The following is a 27702-nucleotide window of genomic DNA, read 5'->3' as shown; positions in this document are numbered from 1 at the left end:
CCCTCATATTTTATTTTTATTTTTGTAAGACTGCAAAAAGAATACTTCTCTCCAGGAGTGATTGCATGAAGAAATAGGAATTTGGTATTTTTAGAACAAAACTTTATATTTAACATAACATTAAACTCTTTAACAGCACACTTAAAAATAACTTACAATTACCATTTAAAAAACACAACTCAATACAGTAACTACAAAACTCTTAATTACTATCTCTATTCCCAAATGAAGAACAAGAAAGGGGGAAAAAAAATACAACTCTCAATCCATCCCCGTGGCACAGAAATATTTGCTTTCCAGATCAGATTTTGTGCAGACTCTGGCTGAATATCTTCAAAATGCTGTTTTAACTGGTTTGCTTCAGTTCCCCCTTGTCCTCAGACATGTTTGCTCTGCTTTAAATACTATTACTCCTTTTTTAACTATCCTGCTGGGAGCAAAATACTCTACTTGTGGACTCCATGGCCGCGATTCTCCGCAACCACGGTGGGTGGGATAATAGCGGGAAGTCCTCTCCCGCACCTCCCGCTATTCTCCCACCCCCCCCTCCCAAAATGGTGTGTCCGGTTTTCTGACACGCCGGTCGGAGAAACGCGGGCCGCCGTTTTTCATGGCGACCCGCGATTCTCCGACCCGGATGGGCCGAGCGGTCTGCCGTTCCCGACCTGTTCACGACGGCAGCAACCACACCTGGTCGCTGCCGTCGTGAACATGGCGCGCCAGGTAAGTGTGGGGCCTAGGGGGGGCGGATCGGGGATCGAGGACCACGACTGTGCTCAGGAGGGGACTGGCCCGCGATCAGTGCCCACCGATCGTCGGGCCGGTGACTCAAGGGGACGCACTCTTTCCCCTCTGCCGCCCCGCAAGATCAAGCCGCCACGTCTTGCGGGGCGGCTGAGGGGAAATATGGCAACTGCGAATGCGCGGGTTTGAGCTGTCCAACCCGCGCATGCGTGCTGACGTCATTAGGCTCCGCCGCGGCTTCATTCTTGGCGTGCTGGGACTTGAAGCCAGGGACAATGTCTGGCCGCCGAGTTTCCCGGTACGGCCCGCCTATCCCCCCAGGTAGGGGAGAATAGGGGGCCGGGAGAGGCTTCCGACGCTGTCATGAACCTCTCCAGGTTTCACGACGACATCAGGCCTTGCGGAGAATTCTGCCCCATGTTTGCCAGATCAGACATCAACTCAAAAAGCTTTCTCAGAATGTCTGAATACTTTAGCTCCACCCAGCAATTTCATCATCTCTCCAAGCTGAAAACAACTGAACTCTTCAGGCTGAAAGCATAAATTCCCCAGGGACCCCCACCCCCGGTCAAACAACGCTGCATCAGCCCAGGTTGAAAACATATTACTCGAGTCAATTTCCCTCCAGGCTTTCTGGTCTTGCAAAACAAGATTATTTTTAGAAACATGACTACTTCCGTCAAACACATTGACCCCAGGCTTTTAACCCTTAAATTGACAGATGTTTATCATCCACTACATTGACAATGCTGCGTTCATTACACCCACTCCCCCGTAAAATAATGAACCAGTAGTGTAATCAGATGGTTTCATTTCTCCAAAGCCTTTAACTCTAAAATTTGATACTTGGGTGGGGTTTTTGCCCCAATCTGGGAGTGGGAATGCAGTTGGGGTGGCGCGTAATTTCATAATGCTGTCTGGATTGTTGGTTTACATAGCATCCCACCTCCTGGATCAAGATAAAGGCGTCCTCGTCCTCCCTTTTCAGCAATGGCAAGCTATAGCTCCTTCTAGGCTGAAAGGCTTTATATACACCATCTAACTTTAAAAACACGTCTGCTGTCCTTAATTGGATAGCGAGCACAACCTTTTGGCGTGGCCAATCCAGGCTAAATCCATGACTGCTCCTGACAGGGTGCAGAGTTGGGAGGTGCATTTGTCCCTGACATCAGACTCCTGACCCAAAACGCAAAATCCTGCTGTTGAAGCCTGGTTGAACATTGGCATCAAGTATTCAAACTCCCAGTTTAGTGTTAAGCTGAAGCAAGTTGCCAGAATCAGAAGAACCAGCAGGAAAATGGTGTAGCAATCTTAGCATTCAATTCAAGGTTGGAGTTGTACCGAACATAAAGATTGACCAATTTTCTACAGTATGTTCCAATTTTACGTGTTTGAAGAGGCTATTATCTAATTCTAAACATCAATTTGAATTGAGAATGGGTGCTGAACAGCTCAGAGTGGATCATCAGAAGCCATAGCAACAACAATATTATACCTCTATAGCACGTTTAACATATGAACATAAGTACATATGAATTAGCACGGGAGGGAGGCCACTTGGCCCCTCGAGCCTGCACCGTCATTCAATCAAATCGTGACTGATCTGATTGTGACTTCAATCCCACAATCATGCCTACCCCTGGCAACGTTTCACGCCCTTGGTAATCAAAATAATCCATCTCACACTGCCTCAAAAATTTGAAAGACTCTGCCTCCACTGCCTTTTGAAGAAGAGAGTTCTGGAGACTCACGACCCTCGGAGAAAAAACTTCATCTCATCTCTATCTTAAAAATGCGATCCCGTATTTTTAAAACATTGCTCCCCTGGTTCTTGATTCTCTGGCAAGAGGAAAGGGGAATCATAGAGGTCGAATGTGCTTCACAGGTGTGCTCTAAAACAAAATTTGATACCACACCGCATAAGGAGATATTAAAGTGAATGACCAAATGGGTATCTTCAAGAACGAAAGAGAGGGAGGCGGAGTGCATTGGGGATGGAATTTCGGAGCCAGGAGCCTTGACAATTGACAACATGGCTGCTAATTGAGGATTGATTAACATAGGGTATTCTGAAGAGGCCAGAATGCGGGGAGCACAGATATCATGGAGGGTTGAGGAGATTACAGTGATGTTTTAGTATTAAGGTAGAAGTAGTCCATTAAATTGTTATCTGGACTGCCCTTTTCAGCTGTATCAACAAGACAAACCTAGGGTAAGAAAAAGGGAACTTGCCATCTAGCATACATACTAGAAATGTGTCCGCGTGCCAAAATGGTCTGAGTGAATGGTAAATTATTGAGATGCATGTCCCGAGTGACAAGGCTGGGATTCTCCGAGCCTTCGTGCCAAAATTGCGCTCGGCACCGGGGCAGAGAATGAGACCTCAGACCCGCGATCGGGTCCAATGCCGGGGTGCGATTCTCCGTCGACCAGAGAATCAACGCCAGTCGAGCACGGGCGATCGACGCGCCGCCTGTCGGGGGCCGTAAAAGAGGCCTCCGTGGTTGACCGGCCGAGTTCCCACCGCCGTGGTTCACGTATGGTTCCACCCGGCGGGAGCCCGGCGTTGCGGCTGCTGTGCCATCCTGGTGGGGGGCAGGGGGATCAGTCTCCAGGGAGGGCCTCCACGATGGCCAGGCCCACGATCGGGCACCACCAATCGGCTGGTGCACGTGATCTGTGGGGGGGCTACCCTCTTCTGCGCCGACCCTCTTCTGCGCCGACCCTCTTCTGCGCCGACCCTCTTCTGCGCCGACCCGCTGCATGTTGCACGGCAAGCAGCCACAGCCCGCATGCGCGAACCCGCGGCAAGTAGTGCAGGGTCGCAAAAGGCAGCTGGAACAGCGCGGAACACTCCGGTGCCGTACTGGCTCCCTGTTGGCTACAGAATCACTGTGGCAAGAGGCCAGTTGACGCGGCGTGAAACACTCCGGTGTTTACGTCGGCGTTAACACTTAGCCGCGTTTTTTAGAGAATTTCGGCCAGGAGTTTTGGATTTAATACTAATGTGAAAGAAAATTATTGCCAAAAATGAGTAAGGTATCTACTGTTACCAACAGGGGATGGAGGGAAAACTGAAGTCATTTATTTTTTTTCACTGACTGTCCGTAAGCTCTGTTGTTTTGATTTTTGAAATAGGCTGCAGTGTGTTTCTTCAAACTCTGAGAGCCTGTTTTTGGAGTGACTCGCAGCAAATTCTTTTTAGGGTTAAATGTGCATGGATTACGAAAGGCTGGTATTCAGTACAGCAAGTAATTAGGAAAGCTAATAGAGTGTTCTAATTTATTGTGAAGGTAATTGATGACAAAAGTAGGGTGTTTATGCTTCAGTTGTACAGAGTACTGATGAACCCACATCTGGAGTATTGTATACAGCTGGTCTCCTTTAAGGAAAAATGTGAATGCATTCAAAGCAGTTCAGAGAAGGTTTACTGGACTAACTTCAGGAATGGGTGGGTTGTCTTCGAGGAAAGGTTTGGGAGATTAGGTTTGTATCCAATAGAATTTAGAAGTGTAAGAGGCGACTTGATCAAAATCTTTAAGACCCTGAGGGTTATTGACAGGTTGGATGATGAGAAGATACATTCTCTTGTCGGAGAATCTAGAACTAGGGAGCACTGATTAAAATAAGGGATCACTCACTTAAGTTAGATTAGGAGAATTTTTTTCTCTCAGATGGTCGTGATTCTTTGGAATTCTCTTCCTTAAAAGGCAATGGAAGTAGCAAAGAGAATTTTTTTTTTTACATCTATGAGTAAATTAAAAATAAGGCCTCACAGGTATGGATATCCATTCATGCGACTGTCAGAGTCCAGAAAGTCAGAGTTCAGTTAGGATTGCTTCACTGAGGAGGTACAATTCAGACAGGTTCAGCCAGCACTAGTTTACAGAATTCCTTGAAAGTTTAAAAAAAAAATTAAAATTCAGGGGCAATTTAGCATGACCAGTCCACCCACCCTGCACATCTTTGGGTTGCGACCCACGCAGACATGGGAAGAATGTGCAAACTCCACTCGGACAGTGACCCAGATCCAGGATCGAACTCCAACCACTGTGCCACCCTCAAATTCCTATAATGGTAATATAGCGAGATGAAGTTGGTATACAGAGACAGACATGGTCTACTTCACAAGCAATGACAGAGATCTTCCATAGAAACAGGCTTCAAGGAGCTCAGAATTAGTGCAGGCTGTTGACCAATCTGGAGCCCTTCTCTGATGTTTGCAGACCAGAGTTTAAACAGCAGACTGAGTTGTGAATCTGAAGATCAGAAGCATAAGTCATTTGATGTGACCCATTAATGAGTCAGTTGCAGGTTAATAAGCAGTTTCTATGTTTTTGCTCAAAATACATTGTCCACCTTCAAGGAAAAAGGATAGCTTTTAGTGCATCTGTGACATAGCAAGTTTTGATAGCTTCCTCTTTGAAATCAGAGAACAGCAGATGATCCATCTACTCAGCCTGGTCTTATAACATTGATTGTAATGGATCCCCACAATGAAAGGTTTGAGATTCTACAAGACTGAGAGTTATATTTTTTCCCTGTAACCGCTGTTAGAAATTTCCAGAAAGTATGAATCATACGATCTGTAGCAACCATCTTTTGGTTCAGCAAAGTCCATTGTTTTAAACAAACACCAAGGCAAGATTTGATTTCGCAGTTTATAATCTCTTTCATTTCTTCGGGACAGGATACTATCAATTTAACAGTAGGATTGGAAGACATTAGGGGCGGGATTCTCCGCAGACCGTCGTAACGCCGATTTCCGGCGAGAAAAATCGGTGTACATGACTCCGGCGTCGGGGCCTTCTTTAAGGCCGCTATTCTCCATTCCCGGAGGGGCCAGCAGCTGACTGACGCGATACGCGTCAGTTTCACCAGCTGCGGAAGTGGGGGGACCCGGCGTTTTTTGGAGGAGGAGGAGGAGAGAGACAGACCCGGCATTTGGGGGGGGGGGGGGGGGGTGTGTTCCGGCATTGGGGGGGGGGGGGGTTCCGGCATTTGGGGGGGGGGGGGTTCCGGCATTTGGGGGGGGGGGGGTTCCGGCATTTGGGGGGGGGGGGTTTCCGGCATTTGGGGGGGGGGGGGGTTGCGGCATCGGGGGGGGTTGCGGCATCGGGGGGGGGGGGGGGGGGGGGGGGGGGGGGGGGGGTTGGGGGGCAGCGGCGTGCAGAGAGGGGGGGCGACGGATGCCCGGTGCCAACGCACCGTCGCCCACCCCCTCTGAATGCCGCTTCCCCCCCCTCTGAATGCCGCTGCCCCCCCTCTGAACGCCGCTGCCCCCCCTCTGAACGCCGCTGCCCCCCCTCTGAACGCCGCTGCCTGCCCCCACCCTCTGAACGCCGCTGTCCCCTACCCCAACCACCCCTCTCACCACCCCTACCTCCCTCCCCACCACCCCTACCTCCCTCCCCACCACCCCTACCTCCCTCCCCACCACCCCTACCTCCCTCCCCACCACCCCTACCTCCCTCCCCACCACGCCTACCTCCCTCCCCACCACCCCTACCTCCCTCCCCACCACCCCTACCCCACTCCCCACCACCCCTACCCCCCTCCCCACCACCCCTACCTCCCTCCCCACCACCCCTACCTCCCTCCCCACCACCCCTACCCCCCTCCCACCACCCCTCCCCCCCTCCCCCCCACCCCTACCCCCCTCCCCACCACCCCTACCCCCCTCCCCACCACCCCTACCCCCCTCCCCACCACCCCTCCCCCCCTCCCCACCACCCCTACCCCCCTCCCCACCACCCTACCCCCCTCCCCACCACCCCTACCCCCCTCCCCACCACTCCTACCCCCCTCCCCACCACCCCCTACCCCCCTCCCCCCCGCCCCACCACCCCTACCCCCCTCCCCACCACCCCTACCTCCCTCCCCACCACCCCTACCCCCCTCCAACGCTCGCAACGCCGCAACCCCCCACCCTCAACGCCGGGTCCCCCCCCTCAACGCCGGTACCCACACCCCGTCCCCCTCCCTCTGAAGGCCGGTACCCACACACCCCCCCCTCTCATCCTCCTCCCCCCTTCTTCCTCCTCCTCCTCCCCCCCTTCCTTCCTCCTCCCCCCCTTCCTTCCTCCTCCCCCCCTTCCTTTCTCCGTTAGTGGGGGGGGGGGTGCGGCGTTAGTGGGGGTGGGGGGTGCGGGGTGCAGCGTTGGAGGGGGGTAGGGGTGGTGAAGGGGGTAGGGGTGGTGAGGGGAGGTGGGTTGGGATAGGGGCAGCTGCGTGCAGAGGGGGGGCGACGGTGCGTTGGCCCCGGGCATCCGTTGCCCCCCTCCTCTGCACGCCGCTGCCCCTACCCCAACCCCCCCTTCGCCACCCCTACCCCCTTCACCACCCCTACCCCCCTCCAACGCCGCACCCCAACACCCCCCACCCCCCACTAACGCCGCACCCCCCCCCCCCCACTAACGGAGGAAGGAAGGGGGGGAGGAAGGAAGGGGGGAGGAAGGAAGGGGGGGAGGAGGAGAGAGGTGGGGGGTGTGGGTACCGGCCTTCAGTGGGAGGGGGACGGGGTGTGGGTACCGGCGTTGAGGGGGGGGGGGGGACCCGGCGTTGAGGGGGGGGGGACCCGGCGTTGAGGGGGGGGGGGGTTGCGGTGTTGCGAGAGATGGGGGGGGCGGCGTTGGAGGGGGGTAGGGGTGGTCGGGAGGGGGGTAGGGGTGGTGGGGATGGGGTAGGGGCGTTGGAGGGAGGTAGGGGTGGTGAGGGGGGGGTGGTTGGGGTAGGGGGCAGCGGCATTCAGAGGGGGGGGGGGGGCGACGGTGCGTTGGCCCAGGGCATCCGTAGCCCCCCCTCTCTGCACGCCGCTGCCCCCAAACCCCCCCCGATGCCGCAACCCCCCCCGATGCCGCAACCCCCCCCCCCGATGCCCCCCCCCGATGCCGCAAACCCCCCCCCGATTCCGCAACCCCCCCGGATGCCGCAAACCCCCCCCCGATGCCCCCCCCCTATGCCGGCAACCCACCCCCCCGATGCCGCAACCCACCCCCCGATGCCGCAACCCACCCCCGATGCCGCAACCCACCCCCCGACACTGAACGGCGTCAACCATCATCAATGGTTGACGCCGGTTTAAAGCAACTGTGATTTTCGCCGACGTGACCCGTGGCCACGTCGGCGGGACTTCGGCCCATCCGGGCCGGAGATTTGTGGACACTAAAAAAAAATGAAATCCCGCCGGCGCCAGCTGTTTTCAGAGGCTGCCGGCGGGATTTGCACAACGCCGGTTTTTGGCCGGTGGGAGATTCAAAAACCCTGCGGGAGCGGAAATAACGCCGCTGCCCGCCGATTCTCCGACCTGCGTGGGGTCGGAGAATCCCGCCATTTGTCTCTCCCAATCTTTTAATATTTATTTCCCATCGTTTCAAAATAAACATTGATAAAGAGTCTTGTTTGTGGTGGGATGTGAACCACAGCCAGAATGGTGCTGAAAGTAATGGCCTCGCCTCTGACTTGATGGAGGTGTTTCTGCAATGGTTGGACATCTGCAAAGAAATTTTCATGATTATGCTGTTGCCAGAAGAGAGGGGCGGTGGCTTCATATCCATGGATGGGACCAGATCATTTTGTGCATTGACCGAAGGATTGGGCTCTCATAATCTGTCACCTGGGCTTGAAATTAACCAGCCACCCATCAACAGCCCAATAGAACTACTTAAGCAGCTACTCCAATTTCTGTAGGTATTTATCTCCCTAGTCATCACGTAGAAAGACCATATAGTGAAAGCAACAGCCTCCCAGTGGGTTGTGGAGAATATGGAGCCTCCTTTTTGGAAGATGCATAGGCCCATTGAGGAACTACCTGGCAGTGACTGTGGCCTCGCCCTACCCCAGCATTGGCAACCACTATTGTACTGCAATCTCTCCTTGATTCCCCAACCTCAGTTATCTCATTTCAAAGACGGCTTGGCAATTGAGGTGCCCTCTCCCTTTACCTGCAGTCAATGGCCACCAACGATGGTGGTGTGGCTGAATTGCCAGCCCTCTAAATGGGCTGGTAGCTCTTGGGGACAGGCTGCAGGTCCTAATTGGGTGGGGCTCTGACAGCAGTTCCTAAAGGACCTTCACCAGGAAGATGCCACCTTGGATAAAGCAGGATCAGCGTCTGCTTCCAGGTGCGACAGTGGGAATTTTGTACCAGTTCAATTCAACCCCAGGCAAATGAGACAAAAAGTCAACAATGTCAGATCTAAAGAAAGAAGCGTGGCCATACTGAGAGAGAAAGGGGGAGGAATTGTGAGAAGCATTCACAAAGGTTGTTTCAGAGAGCATCTGTCATAAAGGAAATGAGAGAAGTCAGGATAAAAGATATGAGAAAAAGAACTGAGTCAGAAAGAGAGAAGAAGGGACAAATGTTGTAGACAATCGGGAAGACAAAAACAGAAGAGAGTGTGAAGTAACAGAAGACGTGTGAAGAGGAACCCTTTTTTTGCATTATGCCATCACAGATCAACCAGTGTATTCAAAAACTATTGTTGTTTACTCTTTTTAATAAAAACCTGTTTCCATCATTTCAAACTTGCCCTTTGACAGAACAGCACATAGACTGTGTGATATGAAACTAAACCAAAAGAAAGGAAGCTTTACTCAATAGTATTGATTCCTTGATGAGTAATAGGATGAAGTTTCATTATCTGGATTTTGAGTGGCTTGGAAACAGAAAGCAATCACTTAAATTCAATTCTGTAAAATTTCCATTTTAGTGTTTCAGGAAAGTAAAATGCATAAATTGCATTTTTACTGCGGTTGTTTGTTTACTGATTTGTACCGATTGAAAAAAACCTTGCTGATTCTTTGGTTAACAATGGAACAGTAAGGTGGGAGTTTTTCATACAATGGTGCAAAATAACAATTTCTGTAGCTCTCTCTCTGTGGCTCCAGTTGATAAATACACTGCCATTGAGGTTGTTATCTGACCTGTAAAGTTTGGTGTTTGACCCCTTGTCCTACTGGATTGGCTATTTCAGCCAGCTTACTGGCAGGTACTCTTCAATTTGCCAAAGATTCATTGGTTTAAAGAGATGGTTCCTTTATGACTGTTGCATTAGCACTGAATTTGGTGCAGCATGGGGCCCCTTCCCATTCCAGAAACACATTTTAGTCAGTCCACTGGGCAGAAGCCTCCCAAGCTCTTGCTGGCAGGATCCATGCGGCAGCAGCAAGAAGCCCCAAAATCAATTTCATCCCAGAATGAAGTTACAGCAAGATCTTCCGATGCGTGCCCGCTGTGTGATATTGGGAATCCTGCTGGTGGCCGACTTATCACCGTGTAAGATCTTTCAACTTATTTGTAAAACTTAAGTCAATTGCAATTGTTTCACTGAGTGGGAGAGCAGATTACAAGGGCTTTCAGTTCCAACTAGCTACAGTACTCGCTGGATATATTGCTGGAAGTTCCACGAATTATTACAGTGACTACAAAAATATAATACTGTAATGAGGAAGTGGAAGCAATCAGTTCACTCTGGAAGATAGGCTCGTGACTTCTAGACGGCTGCAGTGTTATCACTGTAGTGTCCTGTTGCTTGTCCGCTGTCTTCTTTCTTCTTGCTCCTTTATGCTGCGTGCAGGATGGCTAAAAGTGGCTGCTTGTTGACCCAAACTAAGCATTACCTCAGTGCATGGTCAGTAGCATCTCTGAGCTCTGATTGGTCCAGGCACTGCATGATCCGTCCTTGGTTGGTTCATTATTTATGATTAATGTTCTGTTCTCTTAAGAATGATGATCACCTTGGTGATTGCACTTCATGTTAATTCCTGATTGGCCCCTAAGATATCATTTGCTTGTGGTAGTGTCCTTCTCAATAAAGCTTTTCCCAGTTATTCTGTTATGTCTATAGTTTTCCACTAAGATAACAAGACACGGCAATGCAATTTGTGGGCGTGATTTTCTGTGCACCCCCCGCATGTATTGTGGCGGCCTGACATTGGTCTGGCAGCGTGATCTTCTGGTCCTGCCATTGTCAACAGGGTTTCCCATTGAATGCACCTCTTGCTGCTGGGAAACCCCGGTGGTGGGTGCACTATCATCAGGACCGGAAGATCCCACTGTCGTTACATCTGGAAAATTTCAACCTGTTTGTCCGCTTATTTGACAAAAGAGGATGCATGGTTGTCACTTCCTAATGATTGATGCTTCGGGCTCATGAGCCGAAAATGCCAAATTGATGCATCTTGTGTGCTCTGGAGAGTTGTAAAGGCATATCAATATATTTGGTTAAAGGAACGATTTGGTTACTACTGAGATTGCATATTGATTGCTGATCCTGGAGAAAGTTTCTTTGACCAATTAAATATCACCCATAACGAAACTTTGAACTAATTATTAAACATAAACCTTTCCTACAACTCTGACATAGTTGCTTAGGCACACACTCAGTAGGTTAAATCAAAAGAACCCCTACAGGAAGCGTTTTGTTGCTCACCGATGATCTATACAGTATTAAGATGACCTTAAAAGAAAATACTTCTACAGTAGTCCCAGGAAAATCCATTGGTTAGGTTGCTGAAGAACACATAAACCTGAATGGAGCCTGTTTGCTAAGTCTTAATGACTGTCCAAGAAAACTCCTGAAACAGATATTGACTTATGCATGGGCCTTAAAACAGTGCTCAGGAAGTTGCCTGAGTTTTGCCTGACCCAATGGAGAATCAGACACATTTCAGGCATCCTTGTGACATGAGTGATAGTGCTTATAAAATTGAATCTTTTCCCCCAAACAGACAGATAGAGCAGAGCCCAATTTCTATCCTGTTGCCTTTGCACTCGCAACTGAGTATGTCTTTGGAAATTTTTGTGAATAATTCACTGCAGCTGGTGTCAGGAATGCTGTTGTCAGTGTTCTCAGTGATTCTAATATGGTCAGTGGGAAGATTTCACCCAAACAATAAGTTTTAACTTCTTATTGTGGAGCCGGTCGGAGCAGACAGGACTGTCTGGCCCCACATTAAATTCGTAGGCAACTGTCAGCCATGCTCACGCCTCCACCATCAATCACCTCTTGATTTCTCTCACACCACAACTCATGTTTCAGGAGTCTGCATGGCACAGACATTGAATAATCTTCAAGCTGCTTCCAAGCCCATGGTTGGCACCCACAGCTTGCTGATGACAAATAAATGTGGCTGGTGAATGAATTTCTTGTGGTTTATTTAACAACCTCATTTGGCACCTCCATTTTGCTGGGGTCACATCTTGATTGGCATGTGTTCCAAGTTCTCAACCACTGTTTTCTTCGCACATCTTGCAGATTTTAGGTGGAAATGGTGGTTTAGTAGCACTGTCATTGGATGAGTGATCCAGAGTGCCAGGCTACTGCTCTGGGGCATGGGTTCAAATCCCACCACAGCAGATTATGTAATTTAAAATCAGTTAAAAAAAATAATCTTGAATTGACAGCTGGTCTCCCTGATGGTGCCCGTGGAACCATCAGCGATTGTCATAAAAAACATCTGGTTCACTAATGTCCTGTAGGGAAGGAAATCTGCCTTCCTTACCTGTGTGACTCCAGATGCACAGCAAGATAGTTGACTCTTAACTACCCACTGAAATAACCTAACAAGTCACTCAGTTCAAAGGCAATTAAGCTTGGGCCACAAATACTGGACTTTGATGCCCACATCCCATGAAAGAATAAATGGATAAGAATAAATAAGAAATAATAAGATTGGAAGCTACATATATTAATGCACAGGGCCCTGTTATTTTTTTTAGAAAAGCACAGCACAGAACAGGCCCTTCGGCCCTCGCTATTGTGCCGAGCAATGATCACCCTACTCAAACCCACGTATCCACCCTATACCAGTAACCCAACAACCCCCATTAACCTTATTCCTTATTTGCAGACTGAAAGAACATGAACACACATTGCACCTGTTTCAGTTGAACAAAATAAATAACAGCCAATTGCTGGTTCATTCCGCAGGACAATGCCTAACTGGAGTCAAGCTGCCTGGCTTAAATTTCAAACAATGATTGACAATTAACTGTCAGTTAGCATCAACTAGTACATTTTACATGGCAATGCCTCTATCAATCAGCACTCTCTTTTCATATAGTCTTAAGTTATTTCTTCCTCTGACATTGATATTCTTATGAGTGCAAGATGAAAATCTTCGAGAAAAAATTATCTTTTTTCAGCAGTATATAAGATTCTGTAAGAAATATACATTGGAGATGCCAGATTCACACCCTCAATATAATTGAAAACTGGTCACGTCATCTACCAGCAGACATGGCTGAACCACTTGAAACACGACTTGTGTCCTGCTCTTATCTGCTAAAGGTGCTCACTATTTCAGGATTGTCCTGGAATGCAAGGATAACCTCTGCCTTCTTTTCTCTGTTATAAGCCGTATTCTTAAAACCCTCCGCCCACATCTCTCACAATAAATGCAAAGATCATCAATTCCTTTGTCACTGAGATCGAGAACATTCAATTACCTGCCCCTGCTGTGTTTCACCTTTCCACTAGCCCACCTGCCCAAACAGCCTCTAAATATTGTCCCCCTAACCTAGGCCTGAGCTCACCTTGTCCATAAGACCTATCTTCTGTTCCAGCGATCCTATTTCTACTAAACTGTTGACAGCCCAACTTCACTTCTTGGTCCCATGTTTGCCAATATTGTAAACAGTTGACTGCCTTCAGTGTAGTCTCTTTCTCCTTTAAATCTGCCATCATTACCTTTCCCCACAATACAGTTTTATCTGAGTCTGAAAGGAGTACAGCCAGAGATTTGGCGCAACAGCTCCTTGGTGTTTTCATGTGTGACGTAGATCTGAGCGCTCAGGATTTTGAGTGGAACTTTGTTGGGCCCTGCCTCCACATGGTTCCGGTGAGGTTTTCAAGGAACGCCGTGGCAATTCGCTTCATGTGTTTTTGGACTTTGGGGCCGGGGAGGAGTGTAATAACATGCACATGACACATCCAACTAAGGATGATTGATTCCCTATGCTCATTGGGAGTGCGAAGGGGTGGGGTAGTTTACTAGCACTGGTATTAAAGGTCAGCTAGTGTGAGGCTGACTAGAAAGAAGAGAGGACAAGTTAAGCTGTAGCTTGGCCTCATGTATATAGTGTTGTGTTAATACATATCTCTACAACTCGCCTTGAACTTCCCATGCCTTTATTAAACTGACTTTATTTTTTGCAAAGTGTTGGGACTAGTGCATCATATCCTGTGTTGATGGTAATAATTGACCACAGATTAAGATATTGTTCCTTAAAGATACATGTCCATCATAACACCTGCAATGCTCTGAGGTATCTGTAGCTTTCTCAGTCTGGGCTTCTGTGTAACCCCCTTTGCAATTGCTCCAACACACCGTCAGTTGCCTTGGCCTCAAGGTTTGGAATTCTCTCCCACAAACTCTGCACCCCTCTTCCCTCTTACTTTACTACCTTAAGATGCTCCTTAAAACCTTAAGATGCTCCATAAAACCTATCTCCAAACTTTTGGGAATCTGACCGAGTATCTCCTTCTGTGTCTCGGTGTTAAATTTTGTTTTAGAATTCTCCTGCAGTCACTGGTGAACCCTTTGGCAAGGCTTCTGCTTGGTGTACAGCATGCGTGCAAGCTGGACTTCTCAATGTAGCCTAGGAATGGCTCCCAAACCATATTTTAACAATGGGAGGGAGGGCTAACTGGAAGGCTTACCTTCCCCCATTTATCAGATGTTTGGCCATTATCTACTTGCAGTAGAAACATGGTGAATTCTGGTTCCCACCCACAGTGTGCAGCTTCATATGGGCAATGAACCCATTTTGTACATTCCTACCCTGCAAAATGTTTTTTTGTCAAAACATAACCAGTAATTAAATATTCCTAATCATGCTGCGTAACTGCTTTTTGTCAAGTTTCATGGGCTCATTACTCATAGATGGTCTGTTTTAAATCATGGAAAATGTTACCATTGTATAATCAAATTTATAATGTTAAACAAATAACAAACTTTTCCAACTATCTCATTTACTTTAAGAAATTTAAAAAAATCTTCAGAATGCATGGATACAGCATCAACACTATTTCCAATTCCATTGAGGAATGAATTTGAAGCAGTTTAATTTTTTGTAAATATAAAACTGTGATTAGAGAGCCAGTGTTGCATACTAAGCTACTGCTACAAAAATAAAAGTTGGAAAAAAAAATATTTTTGTACAAATACAACCAAGAAAGTACTGCAAGGTAAGGTTGGAATCTGCTGCCTGGCTACAACCTGTTTCATGTGTTCCAATTATTCCATTGTTCAACAATCTATCTGTACATCAGAGACCTTTCCGCACATCATGAAGATTTCTGAAAGACTGGATGCAGGCACAAAAGCATGATGGAAAGAAAATGAGCAGAGGCAGCCCTATGGATTGGCAAGCCTTTTCAAACTGGCCCTTGCATTTTTAGTTTCATATTTGAGTTTTGCTCACAGAGAAGATTTTCATGTTTTAGTACAAGTTCAAAGCCTTAAGGGCCAATTATCATCTCTGCCCCATGATACTATCATGCCAAGTCAGAAAGTTAACATAATGTAGTAATTATGTGATTCTTATATTGCATTGGCTCTATTTTGCTCACATTTCTCTATCTGCCAATTTATCTAATAGTGAAATTATCTGTTAATTTGTTCCTCTTGTTAGATATATGATGGAAAAGACAGCTCTTCCCATCTTCTGGGGGCTTTCTCTGGTACTGGGATGACAGGAATAACTTTGAGCAGTACCTCCAATCACCTGTGGTTGGAGTTTAATACAGACTCCGAAGCAACTGATGAAGGTTTTCAGCTTGTTTACACTGGTGAGTGTTTTAAACATCTTTGTGGTGTATGGTCAAGGGAGCACATTACAGTGTTTTGTCTGTATAATAACCAGATTTTAGGCAATACAAATTCTATGCACAGTTGGAAATTACTTCCATTTAAGTGACTCTTTAATTCCAAAGTCATGTACAAAAAATTACAGGAACAATTGTAATAGATCTGCTGTCACAATGAAAATGAATGAAAAATTAGGGTTAGGGTTGTCCAATGTGCAAAGTTCACCTGAGCACATCTTGACTCTTTGTTTAGCTTTGATCCAAACCTAACAGGCTCTATAATTCAATATATCCTTTTAGAAAGTTGAAACTGCTTGAAAATGAAAGATTCCTTCGATAGGTATTGTCTTCTTCAAAGGCGCTTTGCAACATCTTATTTAATTTGTGGGTGAGATGATCCAGATGAGCTATGTATCTCTTCTATTTTGGTAGTCATGACTGCTTCCTGCAGACAAACCAAACAACAGATTTGGACATGGCAGGGACTGGCATCATGGCTTCAGTTCTGAGTTTTCCCGATGATGAGAATTTATTGAAAATCGCAATAACAAAAAAATATAAGTAGTCTCAACATCATAAAGCACAGAAGTAACCGAGAAAAACAATAGGCCTTTTGATAACGAAAACCCTGTTTACATGGTGTCCATTTTTGAAAATTCCTTGCAGCCCACACAAAATCTTACAGTGTGACACCCTTAGACAATGTAATGAATAAATTATATAGGAATAGGTTTCAGTGTAATTTATATCACCAAATAAATAAATGTTTTCTGACTATTATGTCATGATTTTGATCTATCTTTAACATAATCTGAGTTTATAGAAGATAATGATTGTTGAACAGGCTTCCAGGAGTAGTCATTATATCGTGGACATAATACTGAATTAAATGGTGAATGTTAAGAGCAAAATAATCTAGGATGCAGTTATTCTAATATGTTTTAGTCCTTGGGCAATCAAATGATCGATTCTGTTAACTGTAGATTTAATAGATTTTATAAATTGTGTTAATTTTGCAAATATTGCAGTGAAATGTTAGAAGGTCTTTAGACCAATAATATGTCAATTTTAACCAAGCTATTTTCAGTTGTTCTCCCAGCAAGAATGCAAGTTCTTTTATGGATTTCTGAAATGTCAGGAAGAGAATCTCCTGCCACAGTGCATATCTTGTGCAACATTTCTCCGTGCAAACTGTGGTCACATTATTCGTCATGTAATATTTCAGGCTTGCTTTTCAAGCTGAAGGATTCCTAGATGTAAGGGATCTTAAAAACTTTACCCTCAGAAGGACCCATTTATTCATGTATTATCCAAATGACAGAAATAACTTCAATTCTATCGGGGCTGAGGTGACGCTGACTAAAATGCATTGTAATGTTGAGGGTTCTGTTCAGATTGGCAATGATGGGGATAGATTTTCATTGCACTACTGGACATAAAAGAAAAATGACTGTAGTTTTAATGCTTTGTGACTTAACATTAAAACTTGTCGTGTCATGCTGGCAATGATCTATCAGCCACATTGTGTTCAAGCAAGAGCGCGGTGCAGATGGTAGATGACAGAAAGAGGTCTCTCGGGGGTTTCCTGGTAGCCTTTATGTCTCACAAGATATATTCATGATTTACAGAAGAAATAGAAACAACAGTCCCTTGAGCCTTCTCCCCCATTTAATACAATCATGACTGATTGTCTACCTCAACTCCACATTCCTGCCCGCTCTCTGACTGGGATTTTTAAACTGGTATGAGGTCCAAATCAAAGGTGGACATGCCCGGAACTTCACACTACTGCCTTCCATGATGGTTTGCCACAACAATCCAGACCTAGAGCCATTTTCATTGAGAGTGACTCGGTGTTGAACCTGCTCCCACTGGGTCCTGGAAGACATCCAATTCAGACCTATAAATGAACTTTACGTGATATATTAGGGCTCCATTCTCATTTCGAGAATGCAGGAGGCCTGCGTCAGCCTGAGCATCTCCAGGCCAATGTAGTTGACTTAGGGAAGGAGTAGGTGCAATGGATCACGTGAGAGACCCCTCCCCCTGACACATAACAGCTGCTGAGACAGAGTTGTGCCCGTTTCCATCCCATGGAGGAGTAACCCTTGATGTGTTCGGCAGGTTGGTTTGACGTTGACTGCAACTGGATGCAGGGAAGCTAGAAACAAGCGTCTTAACACCGGAGATGATCCAACACTGTTTTATTTAAACTATGAACGGCTGTACATGTTCAGCTGTGGGTTGACACTCTATTAATCCTACTGATGACCTCTTACTGGTTCGAGCAGATTAATTAGCTACCACATGGCAGTAATGTCCACTGACTTGTGCACTCTGACTATCTCAGTGCCTGGGTCCCGAAAAGAGCGGGAGTCTTAATGCCCTGTGAGCTTTATGGTGGTGGTGTCTTTCTGGTGATTGGTTGTTCTGTGTTGTGTGTTCATTGGTCATCCTATGTGTCAATCACTGCCTGTCTGCATCTCATTATATACATGAGTGGATATTATGACAGCCCTCAGGCACCTGTGGTCACCTTGACTTGAAAAGGAACTAATCCTTTTTTAGCGGATGCCTTCATTTTCAGGGAATCTCTCTTTTTCCATCATGAATCGATAACTCCCATCTCGGTCATTGACACTGGCAATAACTAAGTGCTGGAGGACCATCCATTGACCTTCCAACCTCGAGGGCCCACCTTAATGCCCTTTATTGGACATTGAGGATGTTTCCTGCTATTAGTTTGTCCTTTAAAAATCATACTGGACATATTTGGAACATGCCATGTGAGGTCAGGTCCTCAGACTGAACTGGCGACGGGTTCCGACTCTAAATTGAAAATCCCAGCTACCATATCCTTTGATTCCCTGAGAGACCAAAAATCTATTTATCTCCACTTTGAAAATGCTCAGCAATTAAGTACTTTTGAATTGACATATCAAAAGATTCTCAAACACTTGAATGAAGAAATTTCTCTTCATTCAAGCTCTACGTCAGTGTTTTTCAAACTTTTTTGCCGGGAGCCCATTTTTACCAACCGGCCAACCTTCGCGACCCATGCCGGCTGACCTTCGCGACCCACGCTGACCTTCACGACCCACTCCAGCCGATCTTCACGACCCACCATTTTCTCTTACTTTGTTTACTGCTGACAAAATCTAGGAATAGCAATCACACCCAAAGCACGTGACGTCGACGTTTGGGGGGCGTGACCTGCTCTCTGCCTTCCTTCAGGATGCAACATTACATTAAATATTTTTAAAAATCTTCTCCTGCGATTCCAATTGCACAAATTTGCGTGCAACAGCCAGCTTTTAACAATGCCAGCTGCGAGCAGCCTTCCAAATGATAGCCGTGACCATATAAACAAATACGGGCGCACGGCTTCTTTTAGATTCAAATACGCACTCTCAAATCTAATATGGAATTCAATTGGCTTAAGATCACTTTTTTCCAAAGGATCTTTTACTTTGAGAGTACTAAGTAAACCTCTCTTCACAACATAGTACTAGATATAAAATAGCGTTATCCCTTTTTGGCGCTACAAAGTGTGTGAAGCTGTTGCAAAAGTATTATATAAACTGATCTTTTGTCAATTTGTCTTATCCAGTCTGTTGTTATAAATGATACGAAGGGTGCACTGTCTGGCCCTATTTATTTAAATGATTTCTCCCATTAGCTTTTCAACCAAATATGTGTTTTACCCATGGACCGCTGAATGACTACTCAACACCTTGGTTTGACAACAAAACAAGACTTGTTAAGTAGAAGGCAATAACTACTGTTTGGTGGCCTATAAACTATTCCCACCACTGTTTTCTAAACCTTGAACCATTTCCATCCATACTGATTCTACCTTCTAACCTTCTTGGCCAAGTTGTTTTCTTGCCACTGTCCTTATGTTGTTCTTTATTATCAGGCCCACTCCTCCTCCTTTCCAATTCTGCCTGTGTTTTCATCATGTAAGTACCCTGAAATATTAATTTGCACAGACCTGGTTACTGTAGAAAACAGACCATAGCTCGGTTTAAGTAGAGCAGTTCCCTCTTTTACCAGGAGTGGTGCCAGGGCCTGATGGATCAAAGCCTTTTTTCTCGCAACAGATTTTAAGCCTGAAGTTTAATTCTGTATCCTGTTTGAATCTGTGCCACTTTTCACCTGACACAGGGCTTTTTAACCTCGAGATTTTGCTTATTAAATTAGAACCCAATTCCATAAATTCTCTCCACAGAATCTCATTCCAAGTTATACGTATGAGTATTGTTGAAAAAAAAAGACATTCCATCAAAGCTTTTTGTCTTGCACTCCACAGGACAGATTTGCAATAATACCAAATTTCAGACTGAAAAATAATTTAAGCTGCATGAGAAGAGGGTGCTGGTTAGTTGTAAAGTCAACTCTGATTGGTGGAGGCTTTGTCACGGAGAATGCAATCACACAGGCACCGAATACCATGACCCTTTAGCTGTTCACTACAGGACAAAATACTGATGATATGCAACCAGCCCACTGCAGCATTCAGAACATTGAATCATATGCGATGTTGGACATTATGATTGGACAGTACTTAGTAAACAATCCAGATTGTGCTAAGAATTACACAAACGAGGATTATCAGTCAGACTCATGGTGTAACTCACTTATGTGTGTTCGAAGCTACTTAAATTCACACACCGGGCCCCTTCCTTTGCAAACAGAAAGAAAACGTCCATGCTTTGACAGTGCTGAATTCCCTTAATACTTAACTGGATGTCAGCCATAATTTTGTGCTCAGGTTCTGGATTGGGACTTAAATCCCTAACCTTCTGACTCAGTAGGACCCAATGAGTCACAGCCCACCCCAAGAATTGACAAGAAAATCTCTGAAAGTAATCCCACTTGTGCACAGTAGAGTGCCATGCAACAGTCCATAATTTTATGAATGTTGGGATTTAACAGGGATTGAATAGCCACGCAAGTGATCTACTGCATTAACGTATTTACTGTAAGAGACAACTTTGAGCTTCACCTTCCCCCTTCAGTCAAACAGTTTGCCCTCTGTACGATAACACAGCACTTGGCCTCCTAAGATGTTTCAGATGTAAATGTGTCACTAAATTGGGAACATAGCCACTTAGAAAAGAAAGGTATAAGGTGTGGTTCCTGATCTTGGCTGCATTGTGGAGATCTGATGGAAACATTGCAGATCTCCACAAAGGAGAACAGTTTGCTCGGTAACACACACTGAGTTGCGTTGTACTAAGCTGTGCCCAAAAGTGGCAATGTGATGGAAGAGGTCAGGGTTTTATTCTTATTAAAAACTTGTGCACATGCATCTGCTAATTTTTCATTCAGAATTTGGCGAACACATGGAATTAAGTAAACAGTGGGGGGATAATGAAATTAATTTAAAGAACAATTTTACATTGTGCAGAAGCACATCTTGGCACATAAACGACCTAACATTGCAATATTTAGAGAGTTCTGCTTCACCATGTGAAAAGTTATTCTGATGTAATTTCTTGGTCAAGTGGATAAATCTCTTTTGTTTCTTGAGTGGTTCATCTCTGAATTTTGATGTTACATGCACTGACATTTCCATTCATGCTGTCATGATTAGCTGAGTCATGGTTCAGTGAGTTCAGTTTGTTCTGTGCCCTCTGTCACAGGTTTTGAGCTCTCTCATTGTGAAGATCCTGGTGTGCCTCAGTTTGGATACAAAATCAGTGACCAGGGCCACTTTGCTGGCAGCACTATTTCTTATGGTTGTAATCCAGGTTACACTCTACATGGAAGCAGCATGCTGAAATGTATGACTGGAGAAAGAAGAGCCTGGGATTACCCCCTTCCATCATGCATTGGTAAGAAACTTACTTTGGTTATTCTGATTGTTACTTTTTAGGAAAATTCCAATGAACATATATGAAGGGCAGAATATTTGGCTGAAACCTATAGCTTTGTGATGAAATGGTGCGACAACACAAATTTAGGCGGTTAAGATGAATCAAGAAAACACATGAACCAGAATGTATGTTTGTATGTTAATGCTCAAACATCGTACATGAAAAACAAATGAGTAAAACTATATACATTCAAAGTTGTTCATCGCATTTTTTGAGAGGAATCAAATTATGTACTTAAAAGGTGCTAATTATAATTACAAATAACCATTTGTTTGATGTAAAAATGACAGCCATATAGGAATTTTTCACAGCTTGATTAGTCATATGAAATTATCATTTGCATTGCTATATTTTATATATTTGGGTAGTAGAAAGTAAAACCATTCATCATTCGCATTCAGACTCGGAATCAATCTGGGAATGAATGGTAATTGTAGTATAAGGGCCTGTCACATTAAGGGTCAACATGATACTAGTACATAACTGCCCACACAGTGATCAAAGAGAGTACATGACCTGCACCAAAGAGTCAGTGTAGTGTTGTACAGAGCTGTGTTTAGAAGCAAGCATTGGAGACAGCTCCCAGCTTGGACCCTTTCCTATGTATATGTTTCTAGTGGTTGATCACTATTTTTTGTTGAACTAACTAAGACAACAAATACCCAAGTAAGACTTACCGATCTATGCTCGATACCTTACAACAATAATGGTGAGCTGCCTCTGACAGTAAAGTATCTGACAACAATAATTGTGTGTTGCCTCTGACAGTAAATTATCCAACAGTAAAGTATCCAGTCAAATTACTCATTAAAAATTAGCTTGATCAGTCTCAGCATTGTTGCTGGTTTCTCTCAGTATGAAGATCTAACCATCATTCAGTACAAGCTGTAGAGGCCGTTTCCATAGAAAATTTGTACAGATAAAAGGTGTGGGGGAAGTGGCAGCATTATGCTAAAAGAACAGTGCTGCTAAGGTTCGTATTGTTGGAGTAATGTAGAAGGAAGTCAAAAATTCATCTTGTATGTGTGACAAGCAAAAGTTGCATGTAAGTCAGTGATACAAGAAAAGAATGCTCAGTTCTGCTGCACTTAACGTGCACGACACTCTGTGTGATTTTAAAATGAAAGTTTTTTAAACCATTATTTTTAAAATGGGAGCAGTTGGGACATATTACCTGGATAAATTTTGGTAGGACATCAGAGCTCTGATATTTAAACAAATGAGTGAAATCTGCAGAAGTCATATGGACTCCAAGCGTTATCTCTGGCGGAATTCTCCTGTTTTGAAACTCAGTACCGTGGCAGATGGGGGAACATGGAGTGCTTACCGCTGCCAGCTGGCAGGAAAACACACCAAATATTCCGACCCCAACCTCATTGATTACGCACCCAAGAGTTTTACACCGTATTCTATGACGGGGCAAGCCTGGATGGTGCGACGTCTGCCATCGTGTCTGGGCGCCATATTGAAAAGGCATCAAACATCACTGACCTGCCATTGAGGGAAGAAGGTGGACCTTCTGAAAATGAAGATAGATCTCCAGGAGCATGCTGAGGCTGGAAGATGGACCCCCTCTAAGACATAGAATCCAGAAAGTCCACCTGCAGATGCAACCTTGACCCACTGCTGTGGTGTTCCAGGTTCCAGGTTTGCAAACAAACTCCATCCTAAGCTCCAGAGGCATCCCAGACATTGTTCAGATGAGTACCAAAATCTGCGTGCCACATTTTTCCAAATGTGTTTCATGTCAATGTGTTTTCCTGCCAAAACCTCAGGCAGTCTGATGCGGGGTGTTGAGCCTTCATCTGCATCCCATTAATGAAATGCAGATGAACATCAGGCCAGCCTCGGGTAGGTGTTCTGAATGGCCATGGCTGTAACCAGTGGAGGATCTCATTCTAAATTCGCACTAGTATGGAACCCATTTCTGTACCTCCCACCATATTCTCCTGTCGTGCCCGCCATCAAACACCACAGCCCCTCAACTGCCCCACCACCCCAATGGGGGCTTGGGAAAATTCCAATCTTTGTTTCCATCTCCACTTTTGCTGCCAGACCTGCTGAAGTTCTTACAACATTTTCTGTTTTAATATCAAATTCCATGCTGGGAAACTAAGACAGAGAATTAAAAATCAATCTATCACTGCAGTGATGTTTATTTCACTGAAGTCTGAAATAAAACGTCAAAGTATATTGCATTTAATATTTAATGACCGTTGTCCCTTTAACATTGTGTAATTTCTTAGCAGAAATCTTGTCCCTGAAACATATAGATTTGAATCCAACCATATTTATACGCTTCCACGAAAGTATTAAAGGTTGCAAGTGCCAGGTAGAAGTCATAAATATTGATGTCTGATGCTTTCTGTTTAATAAATTGTATGATACTGTAATCAGATCTGTACTCTGTGTCCCACAGCTGTGATTGCATTCATTATTTGTTTGTGCATTGAACTGCGCAGCTTGAACAGCAGATGAGGCACCTATCAAGACTTTTTCTATTGAAAAAAGCTCCAGTTTACTTCAAATGTAATGTAATGCAGTGAATTTATGACTGTAGCAAATTCCGACAGAATACTCAGATGGTTAGCTATTGAACGCAACTTTAGTGGCTGAAGAGGGGCTGTGCAAAGCTGAGATGTTCGCCATGCACAGGGTGGAAAAAGGTGTTACCCATGAGGCACTTTATTGGTCAATTATGGTTCAGTACCGGCATAAATCTTCATAAAGGTTTCTGTCTCAGTCAGGTGGGAATGAACTGTATGTGGTAGAATGAGGTAGAGACATCTTAAGGAAAATTAAGAGAGGAGGAAATTAATTAACAAAATATGCATAATATGTTTGTGCCGCAGCGAGAACGAGTGGAGCCATCATTATTAAATGCATGAATGGTAATGAAATTAAAAATGCTGACTAACGGAGCTGGTGTATGATTGCAAATGCTGCTAAATAACATGTTGATTTAATATATCAACATCATATTTTTCAGTAATTTAGCAAGGCAGAAATATTTCAGATTGTCTGTTATTATTCTGTCATGGTTCATGCCTTTGCATTTTTTTGATATTTAAGGTCATCGAATAATTTTTATTTTCCCTTGAACATTTTCTCTGTTAATATAACAATGTAGGTAGTCACACAACTGGATTCACTGCTGTTGGCAATGGAAAAATAATTTGACTAAATATTCTTTATGACCATGAAGAAAAATGATTTTGAAATTGTCAGTCAGTTTCTAGGATATTTCATAATTAATTGAGTTTGTGCAGTGAGGAGCATTGAAAAGGAAATGGCTCACAAGGAATAATTGTTCTAGGTGAACGTTCAGCTATTATAATAACAAGGGGGCTTGCTTCACACTAATGGAGCTCTCATAAAATTTGAACAAAAACAGTAGCTTGTGAGCCCAGAGTATTATTGATTAAATTTGTTAGATATATTCACAACATCAACAAAGAATGAAATTAAAACAGAAAATGCTTGGAAATACTCAGCCAGTCTGACAGCATCTGAGAAGAGAGAAACAGGGGCCGGGTGAGATTTTTTGGCCATCTCAGCAAGTGGGATCTTCCAGTTCCGCCAACGGTGAAACCCCTGGGTGGGATGGGGAGCTATGACAGATAACCTCTGCCAAGCACCAGGACCAATGGCTTCGTAACATGGGTGAGCATGAGGTATATGTTGAGCATCAACCCAGGGTAATTAAATAAAGAACTTGCTTAAATACACTTTGCTTTTGGGAAAAAAAAACCTTGCTGTGCAAACAAAATGACTAAAAATCACAATCTGTCACAGTTGCCAAAAAGTTAGCTGATATGATATTATTCCCCTATCAGCTGAATGTGGAGGCCAGTTTAAAGGTGAATCATCTGGAAGGATCCTGTCGCCTGGTTACCCTTTTCCTTACGACAATAATCTCCGCTGCATCTGGACAATCAAAATGGATCCAGGAAATATTATCAGGTACTATTGCACTGTCAATGAAAATATTGTGCAAGAATTATTCTATAAAAAGCAGTTATGGATATGTGTTACTTGAACGATTCATGTTTCATGCAGCAAATTCTTTGAAATGTTTGCATTTTACAGGGGCTGGTTTAGTACAGTGGGCTAAATAGCTGGCTTTTAAAGCAGACCAAGGCAGGCCAGTCGTGCGGGTTCAATTCCCGTACCAACCTCCCTGAACAGGTGCTGGAATGTAGCAACTAGGGGCTTTTCACTGTAACTTCATTTGAAGCCTACTTGTGACAATAAGCTATTTTCATTTCATTTTTTCATTTTAAAAAGCTTCCAGAATTCAAAAAGATCAATGTTATAAAATTGAATTCATTATTTCTGGAATGGTTTAGTAACTAGTTATCTTTCATGTATTTCAACAATTCTTTTTAAGAATTACTCTGGTGAGTAATTGAGTTTCCACATATTTCATAATATGGTGTTTAGATGTTCAGTTCACCATTATACATTGTTGAGCACCACTGGAGTGTATTCAGTTCCAATTTCATTAGCTTATCATCTGCAATGAAACTATTTATCAAGCCACCTCAATAGAGAAAAACAATTGGGACATAATAAGTTTTGAGTGTTAATTTGCTGAACTTGTTCTGGAGTTGTCAAGCTCATCTCCCAGCAACCCTGTCCCCGAGAATTAAGAGCTCAATATCTGGGCTATATTTTCCCGGGTTGGGTTTGCAGAGCCAGGAAATGTCCCGGATCTGTATTCCTGACCCAGAAGTGAAAATTCAGGTCATGTTGTCATGAGAGCTGTGTTTTAAGAGATTACATTGAGGTCTAAGTTGGCCTTCTGATGGCTTGCTTTAGTGATGTTTTCAATCGGACTGATATAAAGTTTAACAACCTGTCCTTTCCATGAAGCATTAATATGTGCCTGTGAGAGATTAACTCAAATAGGGAACAAAATCAGAGTTGTAATTCAAGTGATGAATTTCAATATAAATGGAGCCTATTTTGGAACACAATTGAGTCAATGAACATAGAACATAGAACAGTACAGCACAGAACAGGCCCTTCGGCCCTCAATGTTGTGCCGAGCCATGATCACCCTACTCAAACCCACGTATCCACCCTATACCCATAACCCAACAACCCCCCCCTTAACCTTACTTTTATTAGGACACTACGGGCAATTTAGCATGGCCAATCCACCTAACCCGCACATCTTTGGACTGTGGGAGGAAACCGGAGCACCCGGAGGAAACCCACGCACACAGGGGGAGGACATGCAGACTCCACACAGACAGTGACCCAGCCGGGAATCGAACCTGGGACCCTGGAGTTGTGAAGCATTTATGCTAACTGCCATGCTACCCTGCAGCCGATGAACAAATGAGCAACAATATTTTATGTTATTGCATGTCAAGTAAACCTGAAATCTTTAACGTTAATTTAGATGTGACTATACACCATTTATAGTTCATTTATTGATCACCTATTGTCCACCTCTTGAACTATTCTCCACTCTTTCCCATAAAGTTAGATCCATGATTGTCCGCTACATTGTTTCTCCCTTTTGTCTATTTTGCTTTGGAAGTCTTTTGGAGCTGTTACGTTTGGCAATCTGGGTTACTTTCATATTCCCACATGATTATCAAAATGGTGCTGAAAGGCTGCACTGGGATACATGTGATGGCAAAGAATTAAGCATGGGAACTGGAAAATGTAACTTCCTGGTTTGTTTGCTGGAGTAGAAAATGTGTAACCCGAAAAAATACAATCACATGACATATTTTAATATGAGAAAATTTTCATCTGGAAAATGAAGTACTGAAAATCATTTGCGCTTGGTATTTGGCGAGCACTTTGTCATTTCTGGGTGTAAATCCAGAAATTCTTCTCGCCCTGTGAGCTATAAGGATCTTGAATAAAATAAGTTTAGATTATTTCAACCTTGTTACTAACATGTGGACCTTACAGCCTAAATTATGCATAAATTAACTTCAATTGCCACCTTCACAAACACTCACAAGAGAGCCTGAATGAGTGCAGCTGTAACAACTTTCAAGAAGCTTGACACCATCCAGGGCCAAGCAGCCCACTTGATTGCTGTCCCTTCCACAAACATTCATTCCCTCCACCACTGACGAACAGTGGCAGCAGTGTGCACCATCTGCAAGACGCACTGCAGGAACTCACCAAGGCTCCTTTGGCAGCATCTTCCAAACCCACAACCACTACCGTACAGAAGGACGAGAGCAGAAGATACATGGGATCACAACCACCTGGAAGTTCCCCTCCAAGTCAGT

At 44.6% G+C, this 27702-nt stretch overlaps 1 protein-coding gene across 1 annotated transcript in view; it reads left to right on the top strand.

Moving 5' to 3' along the window:
• Positions 1 to 27702, top strand: part of csmd3b (CUB and Sushi multiple domains 3b) — a 2394280-nt gene that overhangs the window by 1947191 nt on the left and 419387 nt on the right. Inside the window, exons 28-30 of the mRNA XM_038809755.1 lie at positions 15383 to 15539; positions 21206 to 21397; positions 25276 to 25402. Of these exons, the coding sequence (XP_038665683.1) occupies positions 15383 to 15539; positions 21206 to 21397; positions 25276 to 25402 (476 nt within the window). The remainder of the gene's footprint in view (positions 1 to 15382; positions 15540 to 21205; positions 21398 to 25275; positions 25403 to 27702) is intronic.

This window comes from Scyliorhinus canicula, chromosome 10 (assembly GCF_902713615.1).
Source record: "Scyliorhinus canicula chromosome 10, sScyCan1.1, whole genome shotgun sequence".
Classification (NCBI taxonomy): Eukaryota; Metazoa; Chordata; class Chondrichthyes; order Carcharhiniformes; family Scyliorhinidae; genus Scyliorhinus; species Scyliorhinus canicula.
Note: the sequence above shows the minus strand (reverse complement) of the source record. Positions and strands in the feature narration are given on the sequence as shown.